Source organism: Scophthalmus maximus, chromosome 1 (genome assembly GCF_022379125.1).
Source record: "Scophthalmus maximus strain ysfricsl-2021 chromosome 1, ASM2237912v1, whole genome shotgun sequence".
Taxonomy (NCBI): Eukaryota; Metazoa; Chordata; class Actinopteri; order Pleuronectiformes; family Scophthalmidae; genus Scophthalmus; species Scophthalmus maximus.
Window position 1 is genome coordinate 11,761,757 of NC_061515.1, and position 16,692 is coordinate 11,778,448.

Here is a 16,692-nt window from a genome sequence, read left to right on the forward strand (position 1 = left end):
TTCAGATAGGCCACCTGCAGCCACACACACACACACACACACACACACACACACACACACACACACACACACACACACACACACACACACACACACACACACACACACACACACACACACACACACACACACACACACACACACACACACACACACACACACTCGTTTGGTCTTTAAGTGCTTTCCCTCCCAAGACAAAGATGTATTTTTGAACTATGCAGTTTTTATTTACTTCATTATGCATTTGCACAAAAATATTCCTCATTGTGTATTTTGGGAATTATAACTCAGTATTTGTTGCCTTTTAATTGCTTTACAAAAATAAAATTTAAAAAATGAAACAAGAGGGCTGTTCACTTTGATTTAACTTTATTATATTATTTTTTTTTATTTTTTATTTATTTTATTTTTTTTGGGGGGGGGGGGGTCCACAAAAGGTCACCAGGTACCTCAATAAGGACTTGACAATGTCTGCAACAGCAATTAAAACAATACTCAGAAGAAGCAAGATGACAATCACCAGACTAAGTATGAAGTAATAAAGAGGCAACTTAAGACAGCAAAACAGCTGCAGTCTTTAAAACAAAAAATGTGGAGTATTCATTGTCACTCACAATAAAAAACACTTTTCCATTGCATCACTGACTGAAAGTTTATGAATTATTAACTTATCGGTACTGAGCTTTTTCAGTGATTTGCTTGTCAAAAGTAACTGTGACACGTTTGAGAGGTTGAACTGAGAAACACACCATGTCTTGTCTGGTGGGCGGGTCGGTCAGTACATGTCTCGAAGGCCCACGTTTCCACGGTGAGCAGAGGAGCCGTGAGCCACAGTGAGGCTGTAGCAGTAGAGCAGGTCCGTCAGCCACTGCTCCCTCGTCGCAGCCCGGTTATACCTCTGAAACACACGTGTACAAAGAAATCAGGTGCACAGCCTCCATGACAGGTAAATCTAGTTTTTCTCTCCATCCAATTTTTTTTTTACAAAAGCTTCATAAAAATCCCTGTCAAATACATTTGCTTGCCGTGTTTACCGTGAGGTTCTGTATTATCTCCTGCAGAAGAGAGGCGTTGGCCAGTAGCTGGTTGTGGAGCGGAGCGTGCTGCAAAAGCATCGACAGGATCTGCCCAAGCTGCGGCAGCTCTTCCTCGCTCAGATCACCGACCCGCAACATCTGCAGAACCATCCGCAGCAGGCGTGGAACGGTGCTCAGCACCATCACACAAGCACCCCAAATCGCCTCCCTGTAATTGAGTCAAAAAGGGTTTTAACCAAAGTTATTTTAAATCCCTATCACTTTTATCACAGTGGCAAAGAGCAAACTGCTGCAATTGAAATGCTTGCTCAATGTGGGAACTGTTGGGTTGCTCTGTAATACTGAGGTCTCGACCTGACTATGTAAAGTGCCTTTAAATAATGTATGTTGTGATTTGGCGCTATACAAATAAAATTTAAACCAGAAAACCAGAATACCAAAAGATCTTTCCCGTACACACAACAGCAAACTGTTGTCGTCATGCAACACGCACCTTTTGTGGTTGGTTTCGGTAGGTGCCTCCTGCTGCAGGGTGATAAGTAGAGCCATGAGGCTGAGGCAGCACTGAGACAAGAAGCGCAGCACCGGCTCAATGGGCAGGACAGACAGGTCCAGTAATCTGGCCACTGCTCTGAGCAGCCCGGCAACCAGGCTGTCAGGAACCACGGCCAACTTGATCTGACACACACACACACACACACACACACACACACACACACACACACACACACACACACACACACACACACACACACACACACACACACACACACACACACACACACACACACACACACACACACACACACACACACACACACACACACACACACACACACACGAACACACACACACACACACACACACACGTATACAGGATGTCCATTTGTTTTCCATTAAGGGCAGAAGAGCAGTTGAAGGAATAAGGAATAGAAAAGAATACTAAATTAGTCCAAATCAATATCTCACCAGGTATTTGCAAATGCCATTTTGCAAGATGTCATAGCACTGAGACTTGGAGCCCAGAGTTTCCAGACAGTGGCACACCTCCTTTGAATGAAACGGGTACATTAACAATGTTGGTTAAAGGCAAGTAGTGAAAATAATCTGCCCTAATGATTTACATAACTAAATTACTTAAAGTCTATAACAGTGTTAACCTGGTTTTACTCAGACAAGCTATATTCCTACTGTACATGAACAGAGCATTGGGGCACAAAAGCATAACAGAGTGTTTCTACATTCCTGTCTGGACAAAGTGAGGCCCTCACTGCTCATAGTGTCAAAGATAAGAGACCTTAAAAGCGTTGGATTCATTTTTTGCTGGATTGGTTTCAGGCCCACGCCATTAACTTTTTAAAAGTGTAGAATAAGGCTCAGCTTTTCCTCATTAACTTTAAATCCAAATCAAATTTTTCATTAGCTTTTATCAAATTAAATTGTGTGCGTGCTAAAGTGCAGAGCCGAGTGCAGAGCCGGTGTGTGTCAGGACTGTGCACCTGTTGGCATTCTCCCCATCATTAAAAACAATCCAACAGTCTCATTAGTCAAACCAGAGTTGACACAGTCCGTCCTTTAATGCCCCCCCCCCATCACCACCTGTACCCTCCCTCCTCCTTCCCGCCACTTTCCTGTGATTGACTCAGACAGGGACATGAGAGAGGCAGGATCTGAGGCCCTAATTGAGCAGTTGAATTAGTGATTATAAGCCCCCCACTTGCTCACACACACTTGCCCCAGGGCATAGTTACGGTTACGGTAATTTCTGTGCAGAAATGTCACACTCCCATCATGCCATGGGCTCTCATTAGCATTTGTGCATATCCTCTATGCCCGATAACCACGCATCTCCAACCTGTGCAACGTGATAAAGGTTCCCCTCTCAGCCTGAGTACCACGATAAAGCTTCCACCCTCTGAGCTCTATATGAGAGACAGAGAGAGACCAGGGGGGACTGAAAGACCACGGCTGTGTCCGGAATACCAACACTTTTTAATTTTCAAAACAATGTCTTTTCTTCCTCTCCGTTCACTTTATAGTCGCTTCTAGATAAATTTTTAATGTTGTGTCCATGATGTTTGGTATAGAATTCGAATATATGTGGGGTTTGGGGCAATTGTGGGAAAGAGTGGGCAGTTAACGCACCTCAACAACGTCCCAGTGGTGTGTGAACTGTTCCAGCGAGGTGGGATAGAGACTGAGGGGTGAGAGAGGGGAGCAAGGCAGGGCTTCCTCGTCTCCAGCCTCCTGCAGGGAGACGAGCTTGTCGGACGAGAAGCCTGTCAGGGTGGAGAACAGGAAGCTGAAGAAGTCCACGTCCTGCAGAGCCACTTCTTGGCTCCCAACTGACCAGCCACTCAGAGATGACCTGGAGAACGTAATCGGTGAACATGTTATTCAATTACTGACGCAAAATGTGCATCAATAATTGCACCAGAGGTGAAAAGGCTCATCTTTCTGCACATAAAACATTTTTATAGCATGAAGTTTACACAAATTTTTAGCACACTTTTAGACACACCACTTGAAAATAAAATATTATTCCGATACATACTATCATATATCTGAGGATTGATCATGATGTTGAGCTTTGTAAGAGCATTAATACTGAGCATAATAGTGCATGGAATCACACATTTTTCAGTTATGAAAAATTCTTCCATGTCCTGTGTGGAGAATAGATCTGTAACAGTAGGAAATATGTGTGAATAACAGTGCATTTTGAGAAGCCCAGGAGGAATATGTCTTCTCAATACTCCATGACGACTCTGCATTCCAGCCTCCCAAAGAGCTCTTTGTATCATACCCATTACACACACATCCAATTCCTTAAGAACTCAGCACTCCCTCCACTCAAAATTTGTATAACACTGGCCTACTGACACAAGTAGAAGGTCACACACACACACACAAATACAAGTAGCCACACACTAGATAAAGCGTTGGGGTGATTCCTCTGTGAAAGCACAATACTGCCATCTAATGGTGGCTGGCAAGAGTGCTTTCTCTGTGTCCAACACTTTTACCCGACTTGACTGTGGGATTCCAGAAGTAAGGGCATTCATCTTTCCTAAAAGTTGAATGTCGCCAATTAAGGCTACACCCATACGACTGCATTTTAGCTTTTCAAAAAAAAATAATGATCCCCATCCAGAAGAGCATTTTAGCCCTGTATCAGAAGTCATCTCCGTCCAGACTAACACACCTGAAACCATGTCACATGACCACTCACGTACACAGGGCGTGCATGTGCCGCAGCCGGTTGTTTAGTTGTAGAAAATACCAATAATGAGAAACGGTAATGGTGAAATTTGAGAGCAGGGTTTTCTTTTCTTGGAACCAAAGACAAAATGGAACTGTTCCTGGCACTAAGTGTTCGCCTTCAGTGCTGGTTGTTAAGTTGTGACTGATAAGAATCAATCAGGAGCCAGATGTCCATTGCCTACATATTACAAGGAAGCCCTGGATTTTTCAAACTAAACCAGGGCAATCAGTTAGTCCAAACTTCTCTCTTTTAGGCTCTTGAAAAACCTTGGAGTAGAGTGGACGGCAGGCGTAAAACTTAGCAGATTTGTTTCAAAACTAAAATGTAGTAGTGTGGATGTTGACCCAAGAGAGATAATGTGCTCTCCTTAGGTCTATGGGGGGTTTTCCATGCTCACCTAAGGTGTACGATACGGATCAGAGAGGCAGCGAGTCCAGCTGAGATTCGTCCAGCGGTGCAGCAGCAGCTCAGGTTGGCCAGAAGAGACTGGGACATCTTGGGTAGGAAGTAGAGCAGTTGCACCATTCGCTGCTGGGACTCTGCCGGTAACAGCACAAGAACTCCTTCCTGTGGATCTTCAAACAAACATACACAAACACACACATACTTAGATGCATGCTTCACGTGTAATTGCACACAGACAGCAATGCACGGCACCTTCTGGGGAATGGGGATATAACATGAGCTCTTTCAAGAAAATTAGAACGATACCAGGAAAACCATACTGTGTTAAGGACTACTTAAAAAAAAAAAAAGAAGACAGACAGACATTGCCACTACAGTGTGCGCTCAGATAATGTGCGTGCGTAGTTTTCTGTCTGGCTCTGACGCACATGCTGATGTCAGAAGCCTTTAGACAAAAGGAGTCTTGTGATGGGAAATTGCTGGCTCTGCGGCAGTTTCTATCAGAACGCTGACACCTCCCCCTCCTCCTCCTCTCCTGGCCCCTCTGTCACACACCAGCCCAACTATTTGACCATCCTCTGAACAGTGGCCTCCAGCGCTTTCTTATTACGGCTTTCAGCCTCTGGTTGCAGTTCAGCTTTGCATGATTGTCTGGGTGCTGGTAATCATGGAGTTACATTGCCTCCTAGGGAAACTGGGGTGTACCTTGTGTCTAAGATTTTTCTCTGTAATCAGGCCAAATTGTTTCAGCATTCTGTGCCATATTGTATTGATTTAGCATATAAACTGATGGGTGACTTTAGAACATTTTACTTCTACGAACGCCTGAGCATAAAGCTTGCTTTTACTGCATCTTCCTTGAATTAAATGTGCATCAATTCAAAGCTGGAGCTGAGCAGTAATTGTGTTTAATGAGCCAGATAAAGAGCAAGTAAACACTTCATCGAAGAGAAGAAAATCTCTGCAACCATGCTCCACGGAACAATCCTAATCAGTGTTGGCTGAACAGGTATGTACCAGCTGACACCTGATGGACGACCGCTCTCGAGATGTGTGACAAGTTAAAGATCAGTGGCAGTTTTTTTGTTCTTTGTGAGTTGGTGGCAATTTGATTTCCGAGCATGGCTGCGATACAGCTTCTGATAATCACATCCAATATCAATAATGATATGAGATGTCATAAAAACAGATGTTTTCAAACCCCGTTCTTCCGTCTGATTGAGTGTGTGTACCATAGAGCCGGCAGGCGTGTGTCTGCAGACTGTTGAGTAGATCCTTGTTTCCTCGTGCAGCAGCCGCGTGGATGGACAGGATGAGTCGTGCAGAGAGAGTTGGGTTACGGTGGCCCAGCTGGGACAGCTGCACTGGAAGAGATGCCAACCACTTACACAGCACCTTACACCTTCACAGAGAGAGGAGGAGGGATAAGATACAGAAGTGCACATAAACACCAATTGTTGCATGTAAACTCAAACAAGGTGTGTAAATATATTGTTATATCTTTATAGACATTTAAAAGGAATTAGGGAGCTGAAAAACAGTACCCAATACACTGAGCAGCCTGGGAAACAATGCTATCAAGAACGATGATAAGGAATTCACTCTCATCAGCATTTAGATGTAAAAAATAGTGAAAACATCAAAACATTTTGACAGTGCAACAAACAGCCCATCAGAAGCCCTTCCTGCTCTTGACTTGATGAAAAACAATAAGCTCACTGGTGTATGCTAATAGAATTTCAGGAGGAACAGGAAAAAGCATCGTGCATGTTCTGCAACGGTCAAATTGATCATTAAAGGAGACATTTCTTCTAGTGTGTTATATAGGATTTTTGTCAATGTAAAAGAGAGTGATAGTAAAATCCCGTAGGGAAAATTGACGGTCGGGTCATGCTATTAAACTACAAGGACAAGTACAAGGATATTATCCACAGGTGTGTTGGAACAGGAGTAACTGGACTTGGTTGTAGTTTCTCCAAGACATTTCACCTCTCACCCAAGAGGCCTCTTCATCCAAGGATATTATGTTTTTTCCTACAAGTTCGATTTGAATGCATTCATTCATAATGCGACAAATAAGGAGCTACTGCCGTGGTAATGGTTAAACCATTTGACTGTATAAAAGAGATGTCAAATCTTCATTTAAATGATCGCACATGCGGAAAAGCGGTGACTCGAGTTACCTGGCGATATGCGTATGGCCTTGCTCCTGGAGGTAAAGCTTGCTGTAGAAAGACAGGAGCAGAGATCGTGTCTGCAGAGTCAGGTTCCTCTGTTTATAGTAGATGTAAACTGCTGCCAACAGGTCCTCTGTCACTGCTGCACAAATACATAGGCACAGATATTTATATTAAAAACGACTGAACATTAAAATGTCTATGTCACATGGTAAAAAAAAACTAGCACCAATCAGAAACACATCCAAAAATGTGCTACACGTGCTTACTTTTACTCCTCTGTGTGAGCACCATCTTCCACACAGTACCCAGCAGCATGTGAAGCTGCCTGTAGCTCAGTTTCACTCCGCTGCCCAGAGTGTCTCTGACAAACGTCCTCAGCAGCGCAAGCCAGTCTCCGTCCGTCTCTCGGCCAAGTCCCTGCGTCTGGCTGAGGGACACCATGACCTGGCAAAGTGTGATGTTCAGGGCCAGGGGCTCCACAGACGGACCTGGAATGGCTGCAGTTTGTTTACTCCTGAATAGAGGTATGATGAGAGGGAATTACAGCTAGATTGGATCTTCATGTACAGTTGATAGTGATCACACACCAGAAATAATACGACTTTCAAATCATTTTCACCACCTTCCACATTATCTACAAAAACCGAACATATTATTTTCATCAAGAACAGCAAGAGGGAGCAAGAGTGTTTACGTGACACATTAAAGCTGATATCCCTTACCTTTTGAGATCAACCTTCCTTCTAGGTTTGGGCATGTCCTGGGTACCATAGGGAAAGTTTTTCATGAAGTGTTGCTTAAAATCGCCCAGGTATTCTTTATGGAACCATGCATCCTAAAAGAACACAAGGCAGTCATCTTTTAAGAAACATTTTCTTGTACAAAAAAGACACTGATATTTGTGCATTCCTCATCTCACCAGTGCATCCTGTTGCTCCTGCTGTGGTGCCAGTTTCCTCAGCAGCTGCAGAATAGACAACACCTGGAACATCACTGACATGGCATCTGGGGTGAGCAGGTTAGCGCCCTCACTGTTGTTCCAGGGACTCTCACTAGCACTGGCCTCGACCCAAACTTCCAGCAGAAGAGGCACCAGCGTAGCTGCAAAGCTCTGAACAGCCTCAGCAGAGTCCAGACTCTCACCCAATGCAGCTCCAGGATCCACCTCAGGTCTGCACAGTGGGATAATAAAAGAAACTTAAATATTGTGTTCATTACATTTTGCTCGATGGGTGACGGCATTGTCTATCTCCATCACTGATGGCTGACAGTCAATCATGATGTTGATGCCAGGAACCTGACTCTGCAGACACGATCCCCAGAAATGTATTCTCACAATAGTGGGAAAAAAAGCATTAGTTAGGAAAAAGTTCCCTCCACTACTTGGAAACGCATCTCAGAAGAAGTTTGCCAGGCATCTGCACTGTCTACCAAGGAGTTATCCAAGACAAATCAAATGCTTTATTCCACAACACATGGACATTGTGTAATATATGTTAGACCAAAGGTGAATAATATACAAACATTCAATATAAATACAACATAATTAAACATAAAACAAGGGAGCTGACAGTCAACTCCTTCATTCTGAATGAGACTAGAAAATTACCTGTGAACAAAGCCTGAAGTACTGAATATCACTTCATGTCAAGGTTTATGTTGTGGAATATCATTTTTCAAATATAATTTCAGATTATTTGCTCCCCCCCCGCCCTGATGAACACACACACACACTCAACAGATGTCATTGTCCATCCCAGTATTCCACCGTCTAATGCTAATTCAATGCTTATGTTCATAACCGATATATCATTCTGTTCCTGATTTTCATTTCTGGATGGTTACGGGAGTTTGTGGTATCGTACCTGAGTCTGAAGGTGGACCGCGGAGTCGGTTTGGTCCCAGAATGCTCATACACCCTAACTCCGACCTTACTATAGGTGAGCTCTTCCCAGTTGAGAAACAGAGGTGTAAGCCGGTCTTCACCACTGCAACCAAACACTCCTTCAGTTGCAACAGACAAGTCACCTTCCTCCACCGGTCTTTCCTCGACTACTGCCTGCAGAAAGCGACCAAGCCTGAAATAAAAGTGGAGCAAACCACAAGGTGAGCAGCAACAATTATGATTTTCTTTTCTTGAATTTGTGTGTATCTGGCCAACGAACCTGAGAAGCACAGAGAGTCGCCACTGCTGGCTAGTCACGGCCCTGTTAAGACTGACTGACAGTGCCCAGGTCCGCCCCTTGGCATCCTGGGCTTTTTTGGTTCCACCACTGCTTTGTCTATGAGAAATCAGCTCTAGGAAGTTCGTGAGGAGTACTGCAGGCCGCGCTGCTAGCAAAGCAGGGTAGTGTTCCAACAACACATCCAGAACCTTCATTGCGTCCTCCTGGATGCCCGTCTCAATGTGAGTCATGGCACAAGACAGGTGGGCACTGAGGAGGGGGAAGAATGGGGCCACTCGTTCTGCAGGCACCGACTGTGCAATGAACCTGGAAGTTTTTACGATACGTGCTATTAGAGATCAAAACTAAATCGTAATGTTATTTTACTAAACAAACTGTATTATTGCATTTCCATGTCACTGTTGCTCTTCCAACCTGAGCACACGTGTAGCTGCCGCACGAACATTGCCATCCTTGTCTGTGAAAACTGCTGCAACTTCAGAAAGCAGACGAGAGAGATGCTGCTCTAACAGAGATGGATTGAGGGACAACAACTCTCTCAAACCCATCAAGGCACCATGCTTCACATTGGCATTGTAATGGTGGAGCTGAGACAGGAGGTCCTGGAGAAGTGCAGGGAAAAGGAAAGAAAGAACACAAATTGTAGCGTTAAAAAGTGAGATCAGGCTGGTATATTTATCTGACAACTGCAACAAGGGAGAGAGAAATGGATAAAGGGCTCACATTGATACCAAGGTGTCTCTGTGTGGTGGGGCCACTCTTGTCTCTCTTCAGCTGCTCAGACAGATGGATTCCCTTTGTGCGGAAGTTGGTGTTGGTGGCATTACCAGCTTGGGGCAGCTTCTTCCCCACTTTTAACTTGACCTTCTGGAAATCATCCTGTCTCTTCTTCTTCTTGGACTTCATCTCTGCAGTCTATATTGCTCTCTATGTCACAGACATGAAGGTGAGATAATGACACTGAATGAGTGCATTCATTATAATGAATTACAAAGTGACCACGGGCTTAAGTTAGAACTGTAGTCCTGCTGTGCTAAGGCATTTACACATACATGTTGCAACACAAACTTAACACATTGCTCAATTTTTGTTCTGAATGGTCAGATAAAGGCAGCTAGTTAGCTAGCCTGTAGCTAACTATGTAGTACCCTGGTTCAGCAACATGCATCGAAGTTTCATTCTTTTACTTACCACAATGAAAAGCCTTAGCATCAAATTATCAGGAGTGGTTGGAGCTGGTGAATAGCAAACCTACTAACAACTATCAATAGATATAAAAAGGGAAATATTCAGTGTCCAATCTCGTGGTGATGTATTGGGTCCTCTACTTGTGTGTGTACATGTTTACAGAGCCGGGAACCCGTTGGTTGTGCAGAGCACAACTGCGGCGGAGATATAAAACCTCTACGGCTGAAGCCCCATGGAAGTTATTTTCAAGATAGCAAAATAATATCTGCACACCAACTTGAAGCGAAATTTTAATAAAAAATACAAAAGTTGTCGACACGTGTCCTGGGAAATATCAGAACTTGTTCAATTTTGCTCAGGGGCGGTGTTACGGTGAACTCTGGCGTATAAATCGAACGCATTGCATAGTTGTCTGCAAAAGTGCCTTAGAAATAGTATTACTATTATTTTTTTTTATAATTTTGGATGCCCAATAATGCTCAACTAAATGTGACGCATTCTATTCCTGTTTTGTTGGACGTGGAAGTCAATTCTGTTTAAAATGCGGCACATTTAATCTATTTTAAACTGGCGAAAGCGCCGCCCGCCTCTTTACCCGACCCCGAGCCTGCTTTCAATAGCTTCAGCTTTCGTTCGTTAGTTTCGGCATTGTGTTATCATACGCACAACAATCTTTTGACTTTGAACTCCGAGGAGCTCATCGTTTTCATTAAAATATCCCAGGTACGTTATAATATACCGCCTTGTTTTCGTACTGAAACTGCAAAACGTACTTGGTGTTTTCTTTTCAAAGCTAGCGTGACGTTAAAAAGGTCTGATGCTAACGTCAGGCTGTGTTTGGGCCTGAGAGAAAACGAGACGTTACAAGTCATACTAATATCTGCGAAATCCCGATAGACCTCAACTCAGCACGTGCCAACTTAACGTTGTAAGGAGAACGACTCGGCGTGTAAATACATTTGATACGGGCTCTGTTTGTGTCCCGCAGTGGAGAAGCTGAGGCGATGGAGACGCAGTGCTTGGTGAACCAGGCTCCACCGAGGAATGGGCCGCAGCTGGCTCAGAGGAGGAAGGTAAGGTAGTCAACACCACCATTCATTCACTCATTCATTCATTCATTCATTCACACTCGTACTCCCATTCCCCCACTCGTGTGACGCTGCTGACTGCTGAAGAAGGAAGCCTGTGATTTCCTTCAGACGCTGTCTCGTTAGTGGCTTTGTCCACTGGCTGCGGTGATGCCTGACGGAGAGCCAGGCGGCAGCGGTCCTTGGCAGGTGGACATAGCTGCCCGCCTCTGTGCTCTCGGGCCTGGGTTCTGCAGAGCACACACCCAGTGGTCCGGGCCTCTCACCTGCAGCCTGTGTTCGCTTCTTCTTTTTTGTGGTTTACCAGGAATTTCTCAGCATCAATTATTTGACTGCAAGCATTTCTTCGTTGTTCTTAAAATGTAAAGACTCTGATTCAAATCTGAAATTGAGCCTTATTTTTATTTTTTTATGTGGACTTGGTTCTTTGAACCAATATCCAATGGCAGGTTACTCAGTTTTTATTTCTGAGTGCTGTCAAGCTCACAATCAAAAATGTTCACCGGGTCTCCTGGATTGATCTCTTAAAAATGACTTGCGTTGTTGTAAATTTTGTAAAAATCTCTATCAATTCTTGGAGATCTTGGTTAATTGTTCCCAGCCCAAGTGGTTGCGACACCAGCATACCTCCTCAGCTGTACCCCTCTTTGTTTCCTGTTAAGTTAATGGTACTTGATGGTAGCAAAAGGAAAAACACAAATCGAACGACTCCATATATTTTTTTTATGCTCCTCATTTATGTGTCCTAAAGTATCAAACTTCCCTTTCTGTTCTTTTTCTTTTAAGGGGGTTGAATGATTAGTCCTCATCACAATATCACATCAGGGCTTTCAAAAACCCCACTGTCAATGCGAGATGCTCGGTGTTAGGAGAGCACAGTTTCGGTGCAACAACTCAGTTTTATTTTCCTGGGGAAATTACTGAGGTCGTGACCTCAGTGTTTCTTTATTGTGGCTACTGTAGACATGGTTGCGTAGTGAAGTTTGTGTTTCTAGCCTACCTTCAGTGTATCAACTTTCGTTTTCTCCCCTATTAAATAAATAATTAAGTGTCATTGTTCTTAATTCTCATTTGTTTCTTGAGAATTGAGACAAAACTCCAGACTACATGATTGAGAAACCTTTTGTGTCTGTGACTGCTTGATTCGGGGGTCATGGAGACTAAGGAAAACAATGGCCATGTGGCGGACATGGACAAGGAGTTCAGTCCTCTGCATAGTGTCATCCTGTCACTAATGCCTGTATGTGTCTCTCTCCTTCATGTGGGTTTATTCCCTCCACTGACAGAGAAAGCAGCTGCAGTATTCTGCTGATATAGGTAAGTCTTGTACACGTGGTGCTAGTACCAGTCCTGAGAGTTGAAGCTCGAGATCTCGATTCCCCTGCTTCGTGTCATGGGTGGTGACATGTCCACCACTCTTGAGGCTCTCAGAGATAGGTTGGGGCTGTTGTGGTCCCATCCATGGTTTGGAGATCAGTGTCTGCAACTGCAGATGTATCTTCCAAGAAAAAAAATTACAGATTCTTGCCATAAGTTTCATATTTACAAAACCAATTTTTTACATTTAGGTGTTAAGAAAGTTACAGAGCAATTTTAGAAATGACAACCCACTCTCCTAAGATGTTGCTACCTTGAAGAAGAGCACCATAAGCTTCCTCAGTCCCTAGTGACACCTGCACATGGTCTTGAAACAATGGAATATACAGTAATGCAATCATACACCTCGGGTGGTTGCTGGTGAAGTTTAAATGCTCTCTTTGTGCTGGGCTGGGTGCATAAACGCTGTATTTTCTCCACAAAACATTTTTTAACACTGCTGAATGCAGTGGGGGTTTTTTATTCAGTTGCCTGTGTTTCACTGGCTTGAGTGATAATCAGTTGTCAGTAATGATTTCTTGATCAGAGTAAACTTTACCTGGTTACCTCAGTGTTTTGCCCTCTACTGGGTTGTTTTTTTTAATCATGCGTTTGCAGCTGGACTGCATCATTAGTGCAACACAGAAATGATGCTTCTGTGGCGGGGCACTATGAGAAGAAATGCAGCAGAGGAGCTAATGTCCTGCAGCCCCTTTCGGGCCTAAATCGGGGGTTAGCTGAGAACTGCTGTTCCCGTTCTGTACCCCCAGTCTTCAAAAGCACACGAGGAGTCTGGGTTTGTAATGGTGGCTCAGTTAATAGAGACACAATACAATTTATTTGCCATCAGACACTGCCGACAGTGTGAGAACAAAACACTCTTTCTATCTTATTTACAAAGATTACTCTGGTTACAGGTTTCTCTCCAGAAATTATTAAGTGGGGCTCGCTGAAATAGTTTGTCGGACATCTTTCTTGTATCAGTTGTGAAACCATTATTAAAATTTAGCTTTATACTGACAATTGTTGTGTTTTCACAGTGTACTCAAAAGGGACGACACTCCAGACTTTGCCCTCTCTCAGCAAGCTGTTGAAGGGGGTCACAGATTGTCTCATTGGTAAGCAGAAAGGCTATTTCCCTAAAATCTACATTTCCTTTCTATGTTGTAAAGGCATAACCAATGATCCAACACCTGTCTACAGGTCTTCAGTATGTGTGGGAGTACCGCAGCCCCAGTAAATCTGTCCCACCACACTACCAGTGCAAACTCTGTGCCGTGTACCGCCTGCAGCATGATATGGTTGCACATGTGAGAGGCTGGAAACATAGCTTCAGATACTTGGTGAGTATCATTGGTTTCTCCGTCTGCAGCAACGACCTTACAAAATTATTTGCAATTTTTCTTTTTTTCTTTTTTTCTTTGCCCTGTACACAGAAAAAGGTTCACCCTGACAAGGTCACATGTGAAGAGGAAGATGCCATCAGAGATCCTTCTGTAAGGAAGACTATTAAAGAGACTGCTGCTGAGGTGGAGAAAACAGAGGGAAGGGGACAACTCAAGGTAAGCAGTGGGGGGGAATTCCGACAGAACAGCACTACATTAAAAAAAAAAATTCAGTTGGGTATGTAAACAGGTAATGGTGAGAAGAGGAAATATAATCCCATTTTTCTGTTCCTGCTGTGGCTTTTAGGTGATCCTGAAGGAGCCTTGTGAAGTACCAGCTTTCAAAGGACTCCGTAAGTTACTCTCTATTAATAACTTTTAGCTCAGACATGAGCTTCGGAATTTTTTTTCGGAATATTGGTCCAGTCATTTTCTGGAGTTTGCTGTTCACATATGAAGAACGCAGCAAGAGATTGTCCTGAGTCATACACGTTCACAACACTAAATGTTCCTGAACATTCAGGCAAGGGGTGATGCCTGGGTAGAGAGCCCACTTGTTTGCAGTGAATCTTCTGGAGATTATCCTGCTGTATTCTCACACTGGACATGTTCTGGAATTTATACTAGGGGGGGACTGGCAGGACAAGTTTTGGAAAATCTGCAGAGCGACATTTGAGGACATTTGCATTCTCACTTACATGTCCATTGTCCTTTTCTCTCTCATAGGTACTGCTATTCCTAAAGTTCAGCCTCCACTAGCTCCGGGGATGGGTCCAAAGTCACTATCCTTTGGTGAGTAATTTTTGTATTTGAAGCTTATTCTGTCTAATAGTGTGCATATTATTCATCTCCTATTCTGCATGTGCACTGTATTAATTTGTTTTTTTCCACATGTCTCTTGCAGGTCCCAGGATGTCTGACCCAAGGTTTCCAGGAGAGTTTCCTCTAGGCGGTCCACACCCTGACTACCAAGTGGAAGATTATGGGGACCCCAGTTTCGAAGGGTACCCGACTAGGCAAGATTTCCCTGACTTTGATGTTGATCGGAGACCTTTCTCAGATGGTATGGGCCATCACCCAGCTAGGAGTGGAGATGGTTTTGGACCAGGTGGTGGAAGAGATGGCTATGGAAGGAGTGGACTGCTGGAGGAGAACCCAGGAAGAAGGTATCCTGACGAGTACCGAGTTGGCCAAATGGGGGGCAGCTCAATGAACAGACCGATGGACAAGCCCCTGGACAGGCCAGGCTTGATGGGAGCAGCTCCAGAAGGCAGCAACCCTCCGAATGCATTGCTCACCTACCTGGTATGAGTCTCATCTCACAGTTGTTTCCTCTCTGATTAAAAGGGACTGTAAGTGATTGTAATCCAATACACTTTCTGTCAAATCCAGCGTATGTTTTTCCCGCAGTCTGCTAGCTGTCGGTTGTGTGCGCCAAAAAAAAGTCCTGGCTCTGTAAATGTAAACATAGCTTTCTCCCCCTTTAAGACAATGATTTGTTTTGTTTTTATTCTTATTTGTACTAAAACACACCATAACTTTACAAAATGTGTTTTTTAGGATACGTTCCGGATAGAGAATGAGAGCGACGCACAGCTGGTGCTGAAGGTGACACAGAAACTGACAGACGTGCTGATGGAGTACAGACTGAGGAGCGTATCAGCGGTACGGATGGAAACTTACAACTGTTCAAGTATTTCAGTTTTAAATTCAATCTAGTTGATATAGCCTAATATGGGTAAGTTTAGTTTTGATGAACTTAAAACTTGAGAATATCTCCATATAGTCTCTCTGAAGCTGACAATTGCAGTATCTGCTTTTGAATATCTGAAAACAGAATACACTGATAAATCATTACAAAATATTAATTTGGGAACATGTGTTCTGTCTGCTCTATTTCCTGTCTTTTCATCCACAGGGTTCTAGTATGAACAGTTTGTCGATGAGCACTCCAAGTTTCTCCTCTACACCATCCAGATTGTCCAGTAGTACTGACCGATACTCAAGTAGTCTTTCAGGTACATACGCACCAAAAGTCCTGTTGCTCGTATTAAAAAAAACTTGGATGTCAAAATATGATGGAAGCATTTTTTTTATTTCTGCCCTTCTTAATGTTTTTCTATGTTGTCTTTCTGCAGGCCCATCCAGGTACTCTGATATTCAACCCAGGTATTACAAATAATGATCAGAAGATGTGACGCCTCAAGCTTCTCAACTCTGTCCCATGTCTGCAGTAGTCATGACATCCAAGAGTTGTTGATTTCTTATGCTCTAAGGCATATTTTTTTTGTTTCAAATTTTTTTAGAATATGGAATGTTTTCCTGTTGCCCGATTTCCTCAGTTTTTAAGTGATCATTTCAGTGTATGACCAGTGTTCATTTCCCAAAATCCCGTTCTTATTAAAGTAATGGAGAGAAGTGTTTTGAAATTTGAAGTTTGTTCATTCCCAACACTAATTAAACTATTTCCTTTGAAGATTTTCTTCAGTTGTTATTCTGATGGAATTCCAGAAATGTTCCAGGACCCCCACCCAGGTTGTTTCCTCGGGGTCATCTTATTTTTCAGCCACTAGGTTCAGTGGATTCTGTTCAACCACCGGTT

At 43.5% G+C, this 16,692-nt stretch overlaps 2 protein-coding genes across 2 annotated transcripts; one reads left to right on the forward strand and one right to left on the reverse strand.

Annotated features, from left to right (window-relative positions):
* Positions 1 to 380: 380 nt before the first annotated feature.
* Positions 381 to 10,591, reverse strand: tex10 (testis expressed 10). The gene is made up of 16 exons (XM_035636375.2): positions 10,265 to 10,591; positions 9,797 to 10,000; positions 9,488 to 9,675; positions 9,053 to 9,379; positions 8,753 to 8,965; positions 7,807 to 8,059; positions 7,610 to 7,722; positions 7,154 to 7,401; positions 6,891 to 7,026; positions 5,940 to 6,109; positions 4,700 to 4,877; positions 3,183 to 3,405; positions 2,007 to 2,087; positions 1,531 to 1,715; positions 1,035 to 1,245; positions 381 to 898 (listed from the first exon to the last, which is right to left on the reverse strand). Exons 2-16 carry the CDS (start codon positions 9,977 to 9,979, stop codon positions 776 to 778), a joined length of 2,832 nt encoding a protein of 943 aa, XP_035492268.1. The 5' UTR covers positions 9,980 to 10,000; positions 10,265 to 10,591; the 3' UTR covers positions 381 to 775.
* Positions 10,592 to 10,823: 232 nt separating this feature from the next.
* On the forward strand, positions 10,824 to 16,566 carry si:ch211-197h24.6. Its single transcript, XM_035637221.2, has 12 exons — positions 10,824 to 10,984; positions 11,250 to 11,334; positions 12,636 to 12,666; positions 13,746 to 13,823; positions 13,909 to 14,048; positions 14,142 to 14,267; positions 14,398 to 14,443; positions 14,817 to 14,882; positions 14,995 to 15,395; positions 15,651 to 15,755; positions 16,009 to 16,108; positions 16,229 to 16,566. The coding sequence occupies exons 2-12, from the start codon at positions 11,266 to 11,268 to the stop codon at positions 16,270 to 16,272; spliced, it is 1,206 nt and encodes a 401-aa protein (XP_035493114.1). The 5' UTR covers positions 10,824 to 10,984; positions 11,250 to 11,265; the 3' UTR covers positions 16,273 to 16,566.
* Positions 16,567 to 16,692: the final 126 nt, after the last annotated feature.